Source organism: Kogia breviceps, chromosome 9 (genome assembly GCF_026419965.1).
Source record: "Kogia breviceps isolate mKogBre1 chromosome 9, mKogBre1 haplotype 1, whole genome shotgun sequence".
Lineage (NCBI taxonomy): Eukaryota > Metazoa > Chordata > Mammalia > Artiodactyla > Physeteridae > Kogia > Kogia breviceps.
The window spans coordinates 16,401,511-16,423,561 of NC_081318.1; the positions used below are offsets into that span (position 1 = coordinate 16,401,511).

The 22,051-nt window shown below is 36.4% G+C and overlaps 1 protein-coding gene across 3 annotated transcripts in view; it reads right to left on the reverse strand.

Annotated features, from left to right (window-relative positions):
* Positions 1-11,697: 11,697 nt before the first annotated feature.
* CHRM2 (cholinergic receptor muscarinic 2) overlaps positions 11,698-22,051 on the reverse strand; it is a 156,843-nt gene continuing 146,489 nt past the window's right edge. For 2 of the 3 annotated variants that reach the window (XM_059074933.2, XM_067042072.1), the window contains one exon: positions 13,067-18,560. In XM_059074933.2, coding sequence (XP_058930916.1) covers positions 17,116-18,513 — 1,398 coding nt within the window. In that variant the 5' untranslated portion in view covers positions 18,514-18,560 and the 3' untranslated portion in view covers positions 13,067-17,115. Of the gene's footprint in view, positions 11,882-13,066; positions 18,561-22,051 lie in introns of those variants that run through there. The other variant, XR_010842073.1, reaches the window with a different exon arrangement.

Sequence of the window (22,051 nt, forward strand, 5' to 3'; positions counted from 1 at the left end):
ATACATTTAAAAGTCTTTAATTTATATTTATATATTTTTAGGGGTTGCCTTTTCATTACTTTGCCAATCTTCTGTGAGGCTCATCTTTTACTATTGATTTCCAAAGCTATTTATATAATAAGGGTATTACTTTTTTCTGTTTTATATATATATATATATATATATATATATATATATAAACAATTCCTAGTTTGTTTTAAAGCTTTGTTGAAGGTGGATTTATGTAGCATAGGTTTTTTTTTGGTTTTAATTTCCCAAGACAAATATGAAAATCTTTTTCTTTGGAATTTCTGCTTTGGATATCAAAACTCTAAGTTTCTAAAGCATCTTTCTCAGATACGGAAGATGAAAAAGGGGGCAGCTAATAATAGCCACTAATTTCACAGGGTATTCTATAATTCACAGTGTCTATAAATAACTTTATCTTTTCTTGAGATAAATGGGCATTATAATGTGTTTTTATCTTCTAACCTTTAAGCATTTACAACCAAATGGAGTAAGATAAAAAAATAAATCAAACATATTATTATTTTTGATTCGGAGAGTAACACGTTAAAATTGACACCTTTTTTTTTTTTTTTTTTTTTTGGTTCTGACAAGGAGGTCAGAAAACTTAAGATTGTCTCATGGGTTATTTAGCATCTAAATAATGTAACAGACTTCCCCAAACTTAGGGAAATACTTCCAAATGCCCTAAAATATTATCATCTCTGCCTCCAGCTAAAGAGAGTAACCATACCCCTGCCTAGTGTAAGAACCAGTCCTGTTGCCTATATAATGCAATGATTCCAAATTCTCAAAATATGAATTTCCCAGTGGTTTCTTCTAATGGTTTTCATTGACCTGTTCAAATTCCAATCAAAACAGCTGATAATATAATTTTTATATCACCAGTAAATATTTTAGGAAGATTTGAATGATGGTTCATTTGTTCTTTCATCTATTTATTATTATTGTTTATATAGAGCTAATATATTCTTTATCTTCTGTTTTAGGGGAGATACGTTAATCTTATGTGATTTCACACTATAATGGTGAACGAATATTTACAAGTAGTCTCATAAGTAATCACTAAAACTTTGTTTTAAATTTTCTTTGTCTATATATTTCCTTAAAGATGGTTCACAGAAAACATTTCATTTCTTTTAGGTAAAACATTTCTGGCACAGGCCAGAGATAGTTGAAGTCACCATGGCTCATGATTAAATTTTAGATGTTTCTGTGAAAATCAGTCACAAGAAAGAACATTAATGATGTCTGCAAATAGTCCTTTCAAACACTGCCCTAAGGCAATCCCCTCACTGATCTCTCTGTGCACACAAGCACCTATTGTCTATACCACTACAAGAGTGAGATTTTAAAATATCAAATTTGACCATATGCCACCCCTCTTCATAACCCATTAACAGCTTGGGATAAAGATGAAAATCTTCAATATGGCCTGACCAATGTCTCTATAGACTAGTGCCTCCATAGGCCATTTCCCAGAATTCCACCTACTCACTCAACTTCAGCCACACTATTTCCATGGAGAGACCTATTTGTCTATTCCTTGTGTAGTAGTGCACCTAGTGCAGAGCCAGGCATAGAATTTCCACTCAATAAATATTTGCTGAATAATTGATTTTAGTTTAGGAACAGATGGAAGAATAAATAATATTTGACTCCTGACTTGTTTGGCCAGCCCATTAAATTAGACCATAGGTCTAAAAAATTGGATGCCAAATGGGTCTCTTATTCCTAGTCCCTGTCCTGATATTCCGCCTTTTGAATCCATTTGAATCCATCCTTTTGAACTGGAGTCTTAAATTACTTTTTAAAGGATTCCATGGAAATTAAAGACATTCACTCTGCTTCTGCTTTAATGAATAGCCCTTGTTTATCATTTAGGGATGCAGTAGGTAACAGATGGTCCATTAAAAATACGTGCTTTACAAAAAAAAAAAAAAAAAAGGTGCTTTGAGGAAAGGTTAATAAGGGTACTATGTACAAAGGTGATGACAGTGTTTAGGAAATCCAACGAAGAGTAGTGCAAGACCCTGGATATTTTGCCACAGTTCTTAGCTCCAATCTATCTCTTCAGTCTGACTTTTCTTTGTAGGTATAAGTACTTTGAATTGAAAAATTATTTCCAACTCTTGAGGCAATTGGTGTAAGAAATATGATTAGAACTCTTGGGAATGAATAAGGGAAATAAAAAACTAAAGTCTCAGTTTTCATATTCAATAATTTAACTTGAAAACCTCAAGGAGCTTCATAAGAATTTATCCCGATTATTTCTAAAGACGGCTATGATTTTTTTCATCCTCTTCTCACCAAAAAAATTTAAAAAAAATTTTAAAAAGGGAAGATTTTAATTTTAGCAAGTTGGATTCTAGCTAGGAAAATACATAACAGATCTTGGTCGTTCTTGAACTACCTTGAAAAGCAAATATAGCAGTCACTTGAATGCATACATTATTTTGAAATAAATTTTAAAATTTAATCATTGGAAGCTATAGCTGGCCCTACCAACACCATTTGGGGACTGGTCTGCACTGACAAGACCTCAAGTAGCATTTTCTTATCTTGTGACAATATTCTGAAATTCTTTGGACTTGAGGACAGGGGGAGGGGGAAGGGTAAGCTGGGACGAACTGGGAGAGTAGCATTGACATATATACACTACCAAATGTAAAATAGCTAGTGGGAAGCAGCTGCATGTAAGGGGAGATAGCTCAGTGCTTTGTGACCACCTAGAGGGGTGGGATAGGGAGGGTGGGGGGGAGACGCAAGAGGGAAGGGATATGGGGATATATGTATACATATAGCTGATTCACTTTGTTATACAGCAGAAACTAACGCACCATTGTAAAGCAATTATAACTCCAATAAAAATGTTTAAAAAAATCTATAGCTAAAATAAATAAATAAAGTAAAAAACATATTCTAAAATTCTTGATTCATACCTGAGAGTACCCCTTAAAAGACTTTCTTTACAAATTTGAACTTATTAGGGAAGGGGAATACAATATCCTCTACTGTAAGCACATATGAAATCTACCTATTGTCTATTAATTTCCTACTGCCTGGGTGTGCTCTTTTAAATGTGAAAGAGCAGTCTGTTTCCTTATTTACAGGTGATCACATTGGTGTAGGCCAAATCATTTAACTTCATAAGTCACATATTCTTCATTTGAAAAGGGGGATAATAATGACTACTGCTAAGAGTTAGGTATAAGGAGTAGTTTGGGGTAAAATACAGTTCACTGAAAAAGTCACTAGACATTTTATGAAGGGGTGTTTGTTTCACTAATGATGGTTTCACTGTTTTGTTTGAGGTTAGCAGGAACTGTTCTGTTTGAAGACTAATGTCAGAGTATCTGACAATCTTATCAAAAGTTCGAAAAATGTCAATAACTGTAAAAAACTTGGGAAGGTTTAAGGTGAAAAAAAGCTGTTCTGCCTTATCAAAAGCTACAAACTCCTAAGAGCTGCACTACTGTCATACAACACCACAACACTAGTGGGGTGTCAATACAGAAATATATATGTGTGTGTGTGTGTGTGTGTGTGTGTGTTTTGTGTTGTGTGTGTGTGTATATATATATATATATACACACACACACAACACAAAACACACACACACACACACACATACATCTTCCCTGGAAGGGAATAAGGGGATACCAATGCAGGAATATTATATTTTTTTCTTTTCTCTGTCCTGTAGAATTTATCTACATTTTTGATTTTTGGTAATGAAATACAAGATTCCTGAAAACAGATATACTCTGCCACAATATGCAGTTTGGTCATAAAGTGCTTATCTTTTACTGCTAAGTACAACTAGGATATGGAAATCACATCTTGGTTAAAATGAGATGGTTCATTGCTTTTCTTTTCCTTGTTTGTAGTGTAAAACAAGTTTATATTCATTCCTCATCCTCTTTAGTCCGTTTAGTTGAAATACTCATGCTTTTCTTGATAATTTTTGAGATTTAGATTTTTGTCTGTATCATATATTTAGGCAGAAAAGATAGATGAATGAATTTACTCTGAGGGGCATTCTATTTAATTTCTTAAATGTATCTTTCAACTTAATACACAAGACTCTACATAGCATGAATTCTCTGGAACACCTACCTAGTGGTGTGCCCACTCTAATCCCAGACACACACAGATCAATCTCAAACCCTCAAATCACATGAGCTCTCGGCAGTTGCTTAAAGCATCATAGACCACAGATATCAACTTTCAACCCCTAGTGTCAATTCTAATCTTCTGTAAAATATTTCTGATGGTAATTTGTTTAATTTTTAAAGTGCTTAGAATAATGTAATATTTTGACTAAACCAATGAGATCTCCTGAGGTAGTTCAGCTAGGAAATGGTATCATCAGGACCAGAAACCGTTCTCCAACAGCTGCCCTCGTGTTCCTCCACTTCACCAAAATAAAGGATGACCATATAACGTATTATCCAAACCAGCACTTTTGAGGGTGGAGGTACAAGAGGCATAATTAATTACATAATGCCAGCTGATGTAAACCGGGTCTTGACCCAGGAAACCAGGTCAAGTGGCTTCCAGCTTGTGATAAACCATTTGTAGGATTTGAGTCCTGGTTGTACCACATACCAGCTGTGACCTTGGGCAATTACATGGTCTCACGGAGCCTCCAATTCCCTATCTATAAAATGGGTATAATAACTTCTCATTTAATTATGGCCAGATCTAAGTAATAAAATACCTGGCATATAAGATGAGCTATATCTGTGTAAGATACCAATAATTGTATTACTGTGATATGTATGATTATTCAAGCAAAAAGCTAAATTAAAGAACTTGACCATATCCAGAAGGAAATCATAATTGCATTCTGGGTGTTTCAAAGTTAACTCTCTGTTCTGAAAAAGTGATCCTGAGGGTCCAGATGTGTCATTTGTTTTAGAAAAGCACCTGTGGGTTGATGAGAAACTTAGTGCTCTGAAAAGTACAGCCTGAAAAGTCCTCAAATCTTTAGTCTCTATTACAGATTTCCAGTTTAATAAGTGTTATAAATATATAGCTTTTATTGAATGTTCCTCTTTTTTGGGCACTCTTCTAGGAACTTTTCAAACTCTACACAGTTACCTCTAATCCTCAAAATATTGCTTATATAAATATATCTAATTTACTGCATTACTGCATACATATAAATATGGATAATCTTTATATGTGAAGAAATTAAATGCCTTTCTCAAGGTCAAATAACTAGTGAGTGGAGAGAGAAAACAGTGACCATGTATCAGACACTGTCTCAAGTAGACAAATGCAAACATGGTATTTGTATTGTAAAGTCTACAGGCAGAGACAAAAACGTATTCACACATTCTACAAACATAAATAATATTGCAATTGTGAAAAATGCTGTGGAAGGATTTGATGGAGTTAGAAAATCAGGTGAGACATTCCTGAAAATGTCATACCTGATTTGAGATTTAAAGGATTATTATGAGTTAACTAGGTAATGAAGGGTGAGGAGAGCTTTTCAGAAAGTCATACCAAGTGCATATGCAAAGGTCCTTTGGCAGGAGAGGGCATGATGAGGGTAATTGTGACATGTGCAATGTGGCAAGAGCAATGAAATCGCATGGGAATGTGGTGAAAGGTCAGGATGGAGAGGAGGAAGGGGCTCAGCCCATGAAGGGCTTAGATAAAGGAATCTGAACATTGTCCAAAGAAGAACTGACAGGTTTTAAGCAGGGGAGTTCAGATTTGCCTTCTGAACAGATCACTCTGGATGCAGGGTACAAGGCGCATGTGACTGTGTCAGAGTTGACGTGGCAGGGTCAGTTAGGCTGCTTGCACTATGTAGTAGCATTAATGGAAATGGGAGAAACTTATGGATAATTTGATAGATTTGATATTTACGAGGTAAAATTGGGGGGATTTGAAGCATGCTTGGGTGAAAATCAAGAATGATGGCTTGGTTTCCATTTTTGTGCACTAAGTAGAGGATGGGTTAAGAAACAGCACAATAGGGCTACTTCTGTGGGTGAACTTGTGAATGAAAGTTTGGATCTGGTGAGTGTGAGGTAAGTTTGAGATATCCAAGAGGGGTTCTGAAGTAGATAGACAATAGGATATGCAAGTTTGGTGTTCACTGGAGACGAACGGGATGGAGGTAGTATTTATGTCTTATCACATTTAAGGGGATAATAAAAGCTGGAGTTATGGATGAGATTGTGTTTGGAGAGAATAATGAGATAAGAGAGCCAAGTACGTATTTGAAGAACTTGAACTGACCATTGCTGGGAAAGCTGAAGCTAATACTTAATGACCATCAGGGAGGCTACAGAGAATTTCTGTCTCTAGATGGAGGTGAAAATAGGTGGCAAAAGACATTCTGACTAGCGCTGAAAAATGAAGAATCTAAGTTTATCAAAAACTTGAGGAGGAAAATGTCTTTCCTGGGGCTAGAGTCAGCAGCACCTCTTTGGCAAGGACATAGTCATCTCTAAGCCCATTCACTGCGGTACTTCTTATATATACTTGACAACATTCTGCAGTAGTTTGAGTGGGATTTGACTTGCTTCTCCTTATTTGGAAAGAGGAAAGGAATTCCAGGTCAATGTCTCAAAGTCAATCATTTGGGGAAAGCGCAAAAAAGAGGAAAGCTTCTCTACATACTTGACGCACCAAGTATTTCTAGAAACCTGAGCACACCTGGAGCCCCTCTATGCAATATTTTAGATATTTGAGAAATGGAAAGCAGTGGATAGAAAAAGTGCTCTGGAGCAGTTTTCATGTGGTAGAGAAAGTGAAATGAAAATTTTTGAGGGTACAGCTAGATAGACCTCACACTAATTTGTATTGAAATTAGCACTTCATCAAGTGAGGAACTTGATCTAGTTGGTATACTTTCTTAAAGAATACCAAGGAGTACCTAGAATCTGACTTCCAAAATGTTCACAAGTATGTTCTAAACATGATGAATCATATGAGAAAAATATTTTATTGTTGAGTTTTCTGACTGATATAATGCTCCATTTACGAATACAGCTTGGGGGCTTCCCTGGGGGCTTCCCTGGGGGCGCAGTGGTTGAGAGTCCGCCTGCCGATGCAGGGGACGTGGGTTCGTGCCCCGGTCTGGGAAGATCCCACGTGCCGCGGAGTGGCTAGGCCTGTGAGCCATGGCTGCTGAGCCTGCGTGTCCGGAGCCTGTGCTCCGCAACGGGAGAGGCCACAACAGTGAGAGACCCGCGTACCGTAAAAAAAAAAAAAAAAAAGAATACAGCTTGGCCAAAACACATCCAAGGACATAGCACGTAATTGTTATCATTTTCTAAGTATTTCTGGGATTTGGCACCACTCTTTCCTCAGCACTGAATTTGGAAATTGAAATGTCTTTGTACACATGCCTCATCGACACTTAAGCCAACACTCCTTCAGTATGTTGAATATTTTCCATTGCTTCATGCCTCACTCCTTGTATTTGTGAATCACTTTCCATTAAATTCCTACTACCATCTCTTTTCCTTTTATAAATAAAACGTGTAATATATACATGATTATACAGACCTATATAAATATATGTAATTTATAGCAATGCAATATATATATAGTATATACTATATATATATATATATATGGCTAAAACCCTATCAAAATTACACTTAATTTATAGACTAAAACATATGTTTTCTTTAAGAATATACAGTCTTCAGCTATTTTAGTGTGTGCATTGCCTTTATTAAACAATCTCACTATGGGATTTGGAATTCACATACATTTAAGTAACTGTATTTTAATATGATTTTTTAAAAGACGAAGACTTTACACCATGTGTGTATTTTTTCTAATGAGTGTTGTATATCTCACTCTTAAATAAAAAAGCAAAACAGTGGAGACAAGAAAGACACCAGGTTCCTTTGTCATGACAGGTTTTCAGGAATCATTAAAGCTAATGGGACCATATAATCCCAGTTTGCCTGTTACATAAACTAACCTGTACATGGCCATGGAAGACTCTTTGTTAAAACTGGATTCCTCATAGACATGTGCACACTGAGCATGAACTTCAGCTCCCTTTTTCACCATGTCTGAAATGTCCAATAATTTTGTTCTTCCTTTGTCCTCCCAAGTGTGTGATCATGCAGAACTTCGCACACACCGTCTTCAACAAAAGGCTTGTCAGGCTTTGTCTTCCAGATTCAGGTCCAATACTTAATCAGGACAGATTCCCAGCCGATGGTCATGCCCGCTCATGTCCCCACGGGACCTCGCTTAAAACAGCTGGTTTAAAACAGCACATCAGTATGTCCAGACCTCTTCACAGGGTGACTGAGGGCCGGTGTCCACCACCTCGTGAACAGGCAGGGCCCACAAGACCACAGAGGGAATCGATGCTATGGTGTTCAGAAATCATTACAAATGGAAACCATCCTCTACACAGCATTTATTTCATTTACAGCAAAGCTTTTGCCCTTTGTCCATATTTTTGCTATGTTGTTTTGTTTTGATATTTAGAGCTTATGTGTCATTATCAGCAGTTTTTCAAAAATTCTCTTTTCGCTTTCAGAGTAGCAATGTCAACCACAGCAAAAATCAAAAACGAGCTCTAAGGAAACAGTAATTTTTGTGTTTGCTTCTCACAACATTTACAAAAACTACTTTTAAAGAAATGTTAGTAGAGACTTTACCAAAAATATTAAAAAGAGATGAAGGAAGTACACATACAAAAAAATACAAAGAATTTGGAAAAAGAAAAGAATTTCTATTAAATAGGTATTGTCATTCCTTTGAGAGAGCTTAGGGGCAAGATTTTTTTCCCCCCACTGGAATTTCTTATTTTTATCGCTCCTGGTTCTTCCTTAATTTTATTCCTTATGGTTCTTTTTTTCTGCTTAAGTAAAAAATTTTTTAGATTATTGCTTCTGTGTAGGGTTGAGAAAAAGTAAAATGTTTTTATTCAGCCATTTAATATCTGGTCTTTAAATGACCTCCTGTACTCCTTTATTCATAAACAGAATAGTGAGAATCCCAAGAAAAGTAAAAATAATCTGGTTGATTATTTGACTTTTTCTGTAAGATGAGACTTGCATTCCAGTCATTTGTTTTTCAGGATACCAGACATTTTGACTATTTGACCATCTGTGGCATATTTGAAGTAAATGTCACTCCTAAGTTTTTATACCATTCAGAGGTATAAAGAGATATAAACCTAAAAAGAATGTCTGAGAGGGATTTTTGGAAGGAATGGGCTGAGAAATTATCCCTTTTTTCTTGTACTCAGCTCTCTAGATAGTCACATGGGTATTAAAAGCATCATATTGTACAGTGTAGACTGTTTGGTGGCACCCATCATGATGATATGTATTTGTAGATGTGTCTTCTAGGGGTTATAATGTATTTCACGCATCTTTTCTCATCACAATCCCATGTAACCACTGGCATGCACTGAAGAGTCATCCCAGATGACTGGGATGTATTGGTGGCAGACACAAAGCTAGGACTTATATGATCCTAAAGGCTATGAGAAAATTCTGCAGTTTACTGGCCATAGCACAGAGGAGACAGGTGAATTTTTTTCTGCAATATCATTTGGCTGACCTGAGGGTTCAATACCGTCTCTAGCAGAGTTCCACATGTTTTTGGAAGTAGTAGAAAGGTTATGCCTCTGGGCACTGCCAAGATATACATGGTGAATCTTGTGTGTTTGTATGCATGTGTGTATTTGCATGTGCGTCTGTGTATCAGTGTGCATGTGTGTTTATATGCCTGAGTATGTGTGATTGTGTATGTGTATTAAGAAGAGGTTGAAGAATTACTTCTAAATTGCCAATTAATTACCATTAATACTAAATGATGAAATAATGGAATGATTTACTCTGAATACCCATATAAGGAAAATGTGTTTGCATACAGGATCTGTGCAAAAACATATGATGGACATCATGTAAAGTGTATGTCTAAAGTAGCTTTTATTGGAGATAAAAGCATCTGCTGTGTTTATCTTTAAATTTTAATATGCTAACTTATCTTTATGTAAATGTATCAATATGGTTGTTTTTAAACTCTGATGTTAAGATCATGGCACTCAAAGTTTCCCAAGAGATAGAAAATATGAAGACCCTATTTATAAGTAAGCAATAGACTTTATGTCTAAGAAAAACTTTCCTGTGGATAGCATTTTAAATGTAAATTTTTTACCATAAATAACAGATGCCTTAATTATCATAATGTTTTGGTAAAAGCTTTCATTAGACTATAAAAATCAGTTGTTCTATGGAGAACAGTATGGAGATTCCTTAAAAAACTAAAAATAGAACTACCATATGACCCAGCAATCCCACTACTGGGCATATACATTGAGAAAACCATAATTCAAAAAAAGTCATGTACCACAATGTTCATTGCAGCACTATTTACAATAGCCAGGACATGGAAGCAAACTAAGTGTCCATCGACAGATGAATGGATAAAGAAGATGTGGCACATATATACAATGGAATATTACTCAGCCATAAAAAGAAATGAAACTGAGTTATTTGTAGTGAGGTGGATAGACCTATAGTCTGTCATACAGAGTGAAGTAAGTAAGGAAGAGAAAAACAAATACCATATGCTAACACATATATATGGACTCTAAAAAAAAAAAGGTTCTGAAGAACCTACGGGCAGGACAGGAATAAAGACTCAGACGTAGAGAATGGACTTGAGGACACAGGGAGGGGGGAGGGTAAGCTGGGACGAAGTGAGAGTGGCATGGATTTAGATATACACTACCAAATGTAAAATAGATAGCTAGTGGGAAGCAGCCTCATAGCACAGGGAGATCAGCTCAGTGTTTTGTGACCACCTAGAGGGGATAGGGAGGATGGGGGGGAGACTCAAGAGGGAGGAGATATGGGGATGTATGCATATGTATAGCTGATTCACTTTGTTATAAAGCAGAAATTAACACACCATTGTAAAACGATTATACTCCAATAAAGATGTAAAAAAAAAAATCAGTTGTTCTAAAAGTGTGGTCCACATCAGGATCACTTGGGTATTTATTTGAAACACAGATTCTCAGATCACACCTCAGATCTACTGATAGGGCCCAACAACTTGCAGGTGATTCTATTGTGGGCTAAAGTTTTTGAGAACTTCTGATATAAGGCATAATATAATATGGCCCTAGTAAAGATACTCATACTGTCACAAATGTTAAGTACCCACCCTACATACAAAGGCAGTAAGGAGAGTAAGACTTAGTTTGTTGAAGATAATTAAGGATAAAGTGAATTGTAACATTTTTATATACAAATAGTCCAACCATTACGCAGATTTAAATTATCCACCTCTGCAATCCATTGTAATTCTTTCTGGACACAGACACAATTCATTCACTAACACCAGACTTCCCTGGTGGTCCAAGCTTCCAATGCAGGGGGCAAGGATTTGATACCTGGTCAGGGAACTGAGATTCTGCATGCTGCAGGGTGTGGCCAAGAAAAAAAAAAAGTGGATGAGATATTCGCTAACACCATCCCTTATCTTATAACAATAACTTGAAAACAGTACTCATTTAAAAAAATCCTTCAATATTACTTCCAAACATATCCACATTTTCAGTAAATGTACAGTTTAACAGATGAGTTGCTGTGTAAATGCAAGCACAGAAGATGGGTGCCTTTTTTTCTTCACAGTTTCCCATGACTCACTGTGTGTGTGTGTGTGTGTGTGTGTTTAAGAAGTCAAAGAATAGATATTGTAGAATGTCACTACTTAATAAATATCTTTCTATATTCCACAACTTACCACATTGTGCTTCCTCCATTTTGGGATGAAAAAGACTGACATATATTATAAAGTGGAAACTTCTTCCATTATGATGGCAAGATGTTTTTCTCCTCTCAGTATTTCCAACCACCTAGTCAGGAATAGCATTTGACAATTCATCAATACAGTATTCAATTCAAATTCTAAAAAATGAATTGAGAACGTTTCACTGGAACAATAATAAACTAACGAGAATTGACAGAAAATGCAATTTTTTTTTCTAGAAATGATTTTGGTTTACATAAGGAACAGTAATTTACAAGGGTGGACTGTGGCATAAAAGGGAAAATTTCTGAAGTGGGTAGCCTTCCAAGAGCGTCATAAAATTCAAAGAAAACTAGAGTTCACTGAAAAGAGTCCCTCCCATTTCATGCATTGGTATCTAAAGATTATCTAAAGATTACCTTTAGATTAATCTAAAGGTAATCTTTAGATTAATCTGAAGATTCCAATAGGAATCTTTCAAATGTTCAGTGTTTATGCTTTTTCTATTAAAATGCAGGCATCTCTTGGGACTGCATGCCCACTATCAGCTAACATCATGACAATGTTTGCTAAGTAAGGACTTGTGCTAATGGACAAAAGAAAATGTTCTGAGGAATGTGGATAGTTAGGGTGGACAACAAGGAAAGGATAATAATTGCTATGGAGAAAATGTAGGACACTTAGAAACAAACCATATATTTTATAATTTCTTGGAGAAACTTTCAATATCATACTACACTAAAGATTTCTGGCCTTTAATGTATGGGATGCTGTACTGGCCCCAAACTGAAAAGAGTGGTTTGTAACATACAGTGGTTGTACAATTTTTCCTTGTTTTTCAAAGTGTAAAACATTCTGAAGGTTATCCCTTCCTCCCAGTATGATTATTTTTTATTTCACAAAAATCAGTTAATTTGGAGGAGAGCAAAGCTGTATGTCAATGAATTGGCTGCAATCTCATCAGGCAATCAGACGTGAGATCAACACAGCTGTTGGAACAGAAACAGCCAGGAAGATTCTAGTTAGAGAACTGTCAGGAACACAGAGGCAAAAAGCATTGCTGTCACGTGGGGTGACACCAGAGATTTATTACTATATTCCTCCAAGAGATATTTAAAATAACTGCTATGTTTCCAAAGATTATGAAACAGTGTAATAGTAATATGGGTAGGGTTTCGGCTGTTCTTTAATGTCTTCCTTCAAAAGCAAATACTACTTTCTTTCAAAATTGGGCGTATAAAATCTACTTTTGTTACTCTGAAGCAACATATACCATATTACATACTCAGACTTTGTGTATAATATATTTATTTGCATACAGAAATATGTATTTCTATTATACATTTTATTACTCTATTTATAGGATATGTATATTAAGCATACAGCATATTCCAGGAAGATACATCAAATATGCACACAGTTCATGCTGTAGCGTGCACCCTTTTAAGAGAAGCATATTTAAGAGGCATGGTATTATATATACATGCTGAACATACATTTTGCACAATTCATCCAGCTTTGGGTGCTTCCCTAATCTATTTGCAACGCCAGTGCTGTGATTGTTGAAAGGGATACTATCAAACTGGGGAAAAGGCAACTACCAGTGAACTAAGTAGGAGAAAATAAAAGTAGATTGCATTTCTAAGTATATGTTGCCATCATTTTGAACTCCCGTCTCTCCCAATGTCAGATGTTTAGGGTCAAAAAAGTGGTGAATGGACAAAGAGCAGGAGTATGTGGGACCTCCAGCTTTGACATTCAAACCAGAAAGCTTATCCTATGTGGCTTATTATCCTGATGACTTTGTCCTACCCCTTGGGAGCTGACATTAAATTAATGATGAACTGGTAAAAAGGCAATCATTTCTTTTTTCAAGAAATGAACTAGCTTTTTCACATTCTTAAATTCCTCTTCTTATAAGACCGCTCTGGGATATTTACATTATTGCTATGAGGAAAGAAGAAGTTCTTGACAGATATTTACCTTTCCAGTGAAGATAAAGGAGATGAATCATATTGTTTCTGAAAGAGGCTGTTAAGGTTTTTGACAGGAAAAATAGCAGCTCCAATAGAAAGTGAACATATCAACTGCAACCATTTTAATAGCCAACTACTTCAACTTCAACTGACTGGACACTGTGGCAATCATAAGTGGACATTAAGGTGTTGGAAACAATGTGCTATGTGCATATGGTCTGGTGGTTTTGCCTATATAGATGTTCCCAGTCTGTGAATTACAAATATACCAGACTCAATGGATGACAGTGTGTCTGATACATGATTGGTGAACATTACCTTTCTCAAACAGATGAACAATTTGCATTGATATTCTAAGAGTGATACAGGATTATTTTCCCACTTATATAAAGCAAGCTCTCGAATCCCTTAAAATAGGCCAGGGTTTCTTAACTTTGGCACTGCTGACATTTTGAGCCAAAAAATTCTTAGTTGTGGGGTCTATCCTGTGCATTGTAAGCTGTTTAGCAGCATCCCTGGCCCCTATTCACTAGATGCGAATAGCCCTCCCTCAAGTTGTGACAACCAACAATGTCTCCACACATTGTTAAATGTCCCCTGGGAGGAAAAATGGTCCCTAGTTGGGAGCCACTGAAATAGACAAATCCAGCAATAGTTAATGCAAGCCTTTGGATGCAGTCTCCATATCTTTCTAAGCATCTACTATTTTCAGTATTCTTCCCATTTTTCTGATTCCGGTTTACAAAGCTTCCATGATGCGTCAGTCTATATTCAATTCCTTTCTTTAATTTTTGATTGTTTCTCTTTCAATAAGGTTGTGGTAGATACGGTGAAGATCAAGAAGAGAAGGAAGAAAAGCAAGCATGTAATGGCAATGGAGAGTAAGAGGCAGTTTGATTCACGATGAGTTGCATTGCTAGAGAAGGCAAAAAAGGACCCAAATCCTGAATCCTCAATCCTTGAATCCAAAGAGTTCATCCCAACTAAGGTGATACGTTGACTTGAAGAAACAAAATAAATACGGATTTTAAATGTAAAAGTTTACATTAAGGTAGAATAAAGATATCTGTATGAACTGATGCTGTATGTTTATAAATAGAAGATTTAGTTGGGGAGGAATGACTGAAGTTGTTGAAACAAGAAGTCATTTTTATAAAGGATATGTACAACAATTATTGGCAGTTTGCTTCTTACTAATTGTTCTTTTTTGTTGTTATTTGCCTTGTGCTTTTTTTTCAGCTCTCAAAATTTTTGAGATGCCATCAGTGAGGCAAGTCACACAAAATAACTCTAATTGAAGTGCTGAAGTCTAATGCTGACAAATTCATCATGCAACTCACATGGGTATTACTGGTCAAGTTATCATAAAGCCCATAAATTTAAAATGCAAAATGTGAAATTTGAAAAGGGTTTTATAAATTAGATTTCTATTGATTGGGCCATCTTTAAAAATCTGATTGGAAGACTACAGCAAATATAGTAAGAAAAAAAAGTTGAGGGGTAAAAATAACTAAGTGTGAGTCAATATAACTGTATATTTATTTGGGGTACCAATAAAAAGTCTTACATAGACAAGATTTATATAAAGCCACCATTGGGTAATCGGTTCTGATATGACTTTTCTATAGTCTAGAATTTTAAAAAATGGTGAGAAGTGGCACAGGTGCAGCCATTTATACTCTTTCAGATTTTGCTGAGCTCACTTGGCCTGTTTAGGTATCCGTAACATTTCTGCCATAAAGATTACTACTTCTATTGACAGAATTTTGAAGTTAAAAAATTTTAGGGAGAACTGATGATTTGAGGGAAAAAAAGGTGGTTTCAATGTACGTTTTTTAATTACTCTATTTTTTTTTTCCCTCCATAGGTCATAGGATGGTTATAAACCTCACTTATCTGTAAGTTGAATATCATCCTTTAGCAAGCATTGAGGAGAAGGTCTTATTCTCTTGGGACTGACCCAAAAGCCATTGGTGCCACACGAATAAATTAATCCTATTTAAGATTCCAGATGAATGAAGCAGCATCTTCCTGCTGACAAAGGTCAGGAGTCATGTTTACAAGTTAGCATGTCATACATAGGTTAGGCAGATCAGGCTGAAACAGGATGCCCTTTCAACCTTCTATTTTCTTATCTCAAAATTCACCCGCCCTCAGTAAACTTTCTCCAACAAGAATGACCATTGTTCAATTTGATGAAACCTCAATTTAAAAAATGACTTTGGTTTCTCAAGCATGTTTATATATTAAGTAGGCTATTCTATTAAAATAAGAGGCTAGTTTAGTAGAAAATCAGATTGGTGAAAATATTTCACATGAAGAATCGTAAGCGAACTAAATCCTCATAGGGTTTTATACCCCCAAAGAATGCAAAAGACACAGTGGGCAGGGGTGAAATACCCTTTTTCATGGCTGTCTCTGTATTTAGTGAAAGTCCTACAGATTTTGCCCTTACACAATGTAAAACAGGAAAGTATAAAAACCAATGCCATATGAGAAAAATAATGATATAATGTAATTAAGTTTTTTGTTTGTTTTTGTTTGTTTGCTCTCTTTTGATGGTGGGAAAGGGAAAGGTAAAAAAAGATAAGCATTTATTTTTTTTTTTTTTTTTTTTTTTTTGTGGTATGCGGGCCTCTCACTGCTGTGGCCTCTCCCGTTGCGGAGCACAGGCTCCGGACGCGCAGGCCTAGCGGCCATGGCTCACGGGCTTAGTTGCTCCGCGGCATGTGGGATCTTCCCGGACCAGGGCACGAACCCGTGACCCCTGCATCGGCAGGCGGATTCTCAACCACTGCGCCACCAGGGAAGCCCGATAAGCATTTATTATGTTGCAGTTCTCCAAATAAAACCATAACAAGAGAATAATATATGTTAAACACTCCGGAGGCCATTTCTACATCTTTTTTTGATCTTCTTTGTTCACTTCGCCATTGTATAATGGCTTTATGTTTGACTCTCCAGGTTAGTTTGTAACTGTGGCATTTCATCCTCATACGGACACTTGGGAACAAAAAAATGAAAAAAAGGAGTGAGGTTATTATTCTTTTGTGCAGAGATAAAATTATAGATTCAAAAGCCCTTCTTCAAGAGAGTATGAGAAAGCATAGATCATTTCTTAAATCAGCAGTTCCAACATGTCTCCTTAATGGTCTCCTTGCTCCTAAACTGACAGGGTTTATAAGGTGCAAGTTTCAAACTGGAGCATAGGCACCATAAGAGTGTCACTGTTGGGCTCCTTAATTGCACATTCCATGATAAGACTATAAAGTGCAATGGCAGAGATTTGAAAACTAGGAGCTCTTTTATTCTGTTCCTTTTTGCCAAGCTCCCCTTGACTACCTTCTTTCTTTACAAAGATGTTTTACCTTGTGGCGCCTATGTTCTTATAATGACACATGAGGAGGTGTTTAAAGGTCTTCTTGAAGGTGGCATTACAAAGTGCATAGCAGGCCGGGTTGATGGTGCTGTTGATGTAACAGAGCCAATAACCAATTGTCCACACTGTGTTGGGGACGCAGGGCGCACAGAAGGTGTTAATGAGCACCATGACATTGTATGGGGCCCAAGTGATGATGAAAGCCAACAGAATGGCCAAGATCGTCCTGGTCACTTTCTTTTCCCGGGAAGGAGGAGGCTTCTTTTTTGCAGGCTGCTTGGTCATCTTTACAATCTTGCGAGCAACAATGTTCTGTTTTTCATTTCCATTCTGACCTGAAGAACCAACTAGCTCCACGGTGGTATTAGTTGGGGTACATGAGTCACCTTTTTGGGTCTTGGTGACAATTTTGATGCATGTTTGCTTTGAGTTCTCATCTTTGGAGTGGCCCAGGGAAGTGGAAACTGTGTTTTCATCCTGGGTTATTTCATCATCTCTCATATTAGAGGCGACAGCACTGACTGAGGTGGAATCATTGGAGCTTTCCTTTTCCTCCCCCTGGACACAGTTTTCAGTCACAGCATCTCGGGGAGCTTTGCCGTTCTGGATTTTGTTGTGCTCCAGGCCATCATCACTGCCAGGCATGTTGTTGTTTGGCTTCACTATCCTTCCTTGTACCAGACTTGGAGAAACTGGATCTTGGTTGGCCACAGGCTCCTTTTTGTCCTTCTTTATCCTGCTCTTACTGGCTCGGGATATGTGCCAGTATAACACAGTCATGATGATCACAGGCAAATAGAAAGCTGCAATGGCAGTGCCAAAGGTGACAGCAGCATTGGAAAAAAACTGAATGTAGCATTCCCCATCCTCCACAGTTCTCACCCCTACAATGAACTGCCAGAAGAGAATGGCCGGAGCCCAGAGGATAAAGGAGAGGACCCAGGCAGCTGCAATCATCATACCTGCCATTTTTGTGGTCCGCTTGACGGGATAGGTGAGCGGTTTTGTGACACAGAAGTATCTGTCAAAGCTGATGATGAGCAGGTTCATTACTGAGGCATTGCTGACCACGTAGTCCAGGGCTAGCCAAAGGTCACACACCACAGGTCCCAAAGGCCAGTAGCCAATCACAGTGTAAAGGGTGTACAGGTTCATGGAGAAAACACCAATGATGAGGTCAGCACAGGCCAAGCTGAACAAAAAGTAATTGTTGACGGTCTGGAGGTGGCGGTTGACTTTAATGGAGACCATGACCAGGATGTTCCCAATAATGGTCACCAAACTGAGGGACCCAGCCACAAGGACAATAAAAACCACTTCAAATGTCTTATAAGGACTGGTCAGAGCCAGGCCATTGTTAGAGGAGTTTGTTGAGTTATTCATTTTGTGTTCTCTAATCAGTAGCCAAGTAGCCAAATAAACATTTAAACCTGCAGGGAAATAGAATAAAATTAACAAATATATAATATAAACATTACTTTAAAATATATCAGATTTCTCTCTTTTGAACTACATTTTTTACTCCAAAATCTTCCTTCTTTCTCCTACAAGTTTATTGTGACTACCTGCCTCAATTCCCCCTATGAAAAGCAAAAACTTTAAATGAAGGATTCAAAAGATCCTTTCAGGCTGCCAATGTATTTGAAGTCTGATGACATTTTGAATATGTTCATGTCTAGAACTGAATATCTGTCTGTCTGTCTGTCTGTCTATCTATCTATCTATCTATCTATCTGTCATCAGTCAATTTAACTGAGCCTAATATTGATGAATTGAACTAAATAAGCCAAAATTATACAAAAAACTTTCCAAAGCATCAAGAGGTTTCTGGTATAGACATAAAAATTAATAAACCAATAGGAGGACAAAATTATGGGGGAAGCATAAAACATATAATATCGTGTGTGACTTTTTCCACCAGGTTTCTCTAAGTGTTTTTCATAATAATACTGATAATGATAATAATAAAGTAATAATGATACTCCTTTTAGCCAATACATTCCCCCCAGTGAGTATTATTCTTTTCTGATCTCCATTTTACACTTGTAGTTAGTGTCACATAGCGTATTCTATGTAGTTAGCAATATTCCATATCCTGCAAAAGAAATTATTTATCAAATGTATATTGATATATGAAAATTTTCTGATTTTTTTTCTTTTTTCAAATCACTACCAAATCTGTTATCTTATTGTTCTTCCAGACAAATCTTTGGTACAGTCAGGCTAGAAATTATATTTGTTCAGCAGAACAGGGAACTGAAGCCCAGAAAAATTAACATTTATACAAGGTCACATATCAAGTCAGTGATGGAGATAAGACTATGAACCTTAGTTCGTTCAATCATTCACTCATTTACTTTGTCCTCATATACCTATTAAAAGTAACTCAGGATTAAGCATTATGGGTATTCCCTGATAATTAAGACAAGGTCTTTGCCTGTGAGAGGCATACGCTCTGGTGGCAGTGATGGATTGGTAAAGGAGCAATTATTAAACTGGAGTGCACTTTCTCCTGCCCAACCCTGTTGTGTTTAAGTAAACACATGTTCACCATTTTCAGATAATATCATCGAAATCTGGAGACAATTGAGCAATATTTCATAAGGAACACTGGAAAGAAAGTTGAGTTTATCAAATGAGCTATGACACATTTCTGGGGACACGACCTCTGAAAGAATTAGCCCAAGTTGACAAAATCAGTGAGTTGTGTATATCAGAAAGTAAGCATTGTTGAGAAGTTATTTGTTGGCATTTTGAAATTGAGAAATCTCTATTCATTCAGGTCCCCCTAATTACAATGAAATACAGATGGGGCAGCAGTTTTCCCTTGAAATTCATGTAGAAAATTAACTGCTAAGCACCTTCATAGTACAAATAGCACTTAAACGAAATGGATTATTCTATTGGAAAGCAAGTTATCTTCAAGTATATTTTCAAAAACAATTACTTAGGAGGAATTTAGCCTTAATAAACAAGACCCAAAACTCAGAAGCCATAAGAAAAATATATGTAAGCACTACGTAATTATTTGAAATTTTTGCATAAAAAAAGTAAAAATAAAAGGAAACAATATTTGTAAAAGCACATGATAAAAAGTTACCTAGTGTCCTTAATATAAAAAGTTTTGAAATGAAATAAGGAAAGATGAGAAGACTAACGATCTAAAACATTGATATACTCGCTAGATGAAAGACAAATTAAAATGTTAAATTTTAATCATATGAAAAGATATTCAACCTCACAATATAAAAATGCAAATATGTTGTCATTAGTTGGGATATAGGAGGTGGTTTAGTCATTCCATGACCTACTATCCTGACCCTAACTCATCATTCTAAGCACCCTAAAAGGCAAAGACACCCAAAACCAAGTCACCCAAAGACAACTGTAATATAGACTGAGAAAAGAAAATGCAGACACAAACAGTGGAAACCATTTCTTCATCCACAGTTGTTAAAATTATTGGACATTATTGGTTGGAGTTACTGGGGTAATTTCCTTGCAGGGAACCGTATCTATATCTCTAAAAATGTAAATACATTTATAAAAATTTAACATTGAAGAAACACTTGTCTCAGTAATACTACATATAGTAATTTATATTTCAGCTATAGTTAGAAAAATGTGCAAGAGGTCTACTCAAGGACGTCCATTCAGAAATATTATAGCAAAAAAAAAAAACCCACCTAGAAACATTAAAACAATTCATTGACAGAGGTCTCATCATAAATTTCTTAAGGAAAACATAAGGAATTTGAATTTAATCTCTAAGTCATGGAGAAACTTTGAAGAGTTTAATTAGGAAAGTAGTTTTGATGGAATGGAATTTACCATATTTTGTTTCAAAATTCTCCATATTGTTTTACCCATCTCTGTGAATCCTATTATCATCAAGTTAAAATTCTTAGCCATCTCCTGGCTTCCTGCCTCTCCCATACTTCCTGCAACCATGACCTGTCAACTCTACCTTTGAAGTATCTCCTGAAGTTATACGTTGTTCCCATTTTCACTCCCATTTCCTTATGTTAGGCCCTAGTTACTTGTATCATTGACATAATTAGACCCTTGATAAAATTTATAATCTTGCCCCCTTGCGTCTTTCCAGAAGTATCTCAGAACTTCCCTAAATATCCCACATTAAAGGCAATTACATGCAGTTATCCAAACACAACATTGTATGCTACAACTTCATGCCATTTTCCCTCCTTGTCTCATATCTTAAAAGAACCTCCCCCGCATCCCCTCATCCTTACATCCTCACATTTCTCACCTGTGCCTCCTATTCAGCCTTCAGGCATCATCAACTCTATGAAACCCTTTTGATAGCTTTTAGCCTAGCTGTTTTTTTCCATAGCATGCCTCATACCATTTTATTCTGTTCTGTTGCTCTTATTCGCCTGTTTGTCTAGAGTTATTTGAATATCAAGTGGAAGGCTGAGTAAATTATACTCCTCAGACTATACCCAACATCCTCATCAGTCTCTGCATGGTCCTCTTATTTTTATTTCACCAATGTTTTCCTTCTTTTCATTGTTATTTCTCACATCCCATTACCCCTTCTCTCCTTTAGAACTTGTTCAAGTTGCTTGCACTATTTCTTTGGCTAGATATGCAACTCTGGAAAATATACATTTTTTCCCTTATGATCTTAATTTACTAAATGATACTCTGTCCTAGGTGTTGTTCTGTTTCTTTTTATTTTTCACTCCATATTATGTTTTTATATTGCTCCAGCTACTTCAAGTGTATTGCTTCTATTGATAATTCCATAGTGAGTAAATCATAGCATCTTTTCTTATACATTTCTCTAGTGTTGGGCATGCAGTTTGCCTCAAACTGCTTGAAATGGTGCTGAAATTAAAATTTTCCTATTTTGTCATGGACTTGAGTTACAAATTTCCCTATCATATAATCCCAAGAT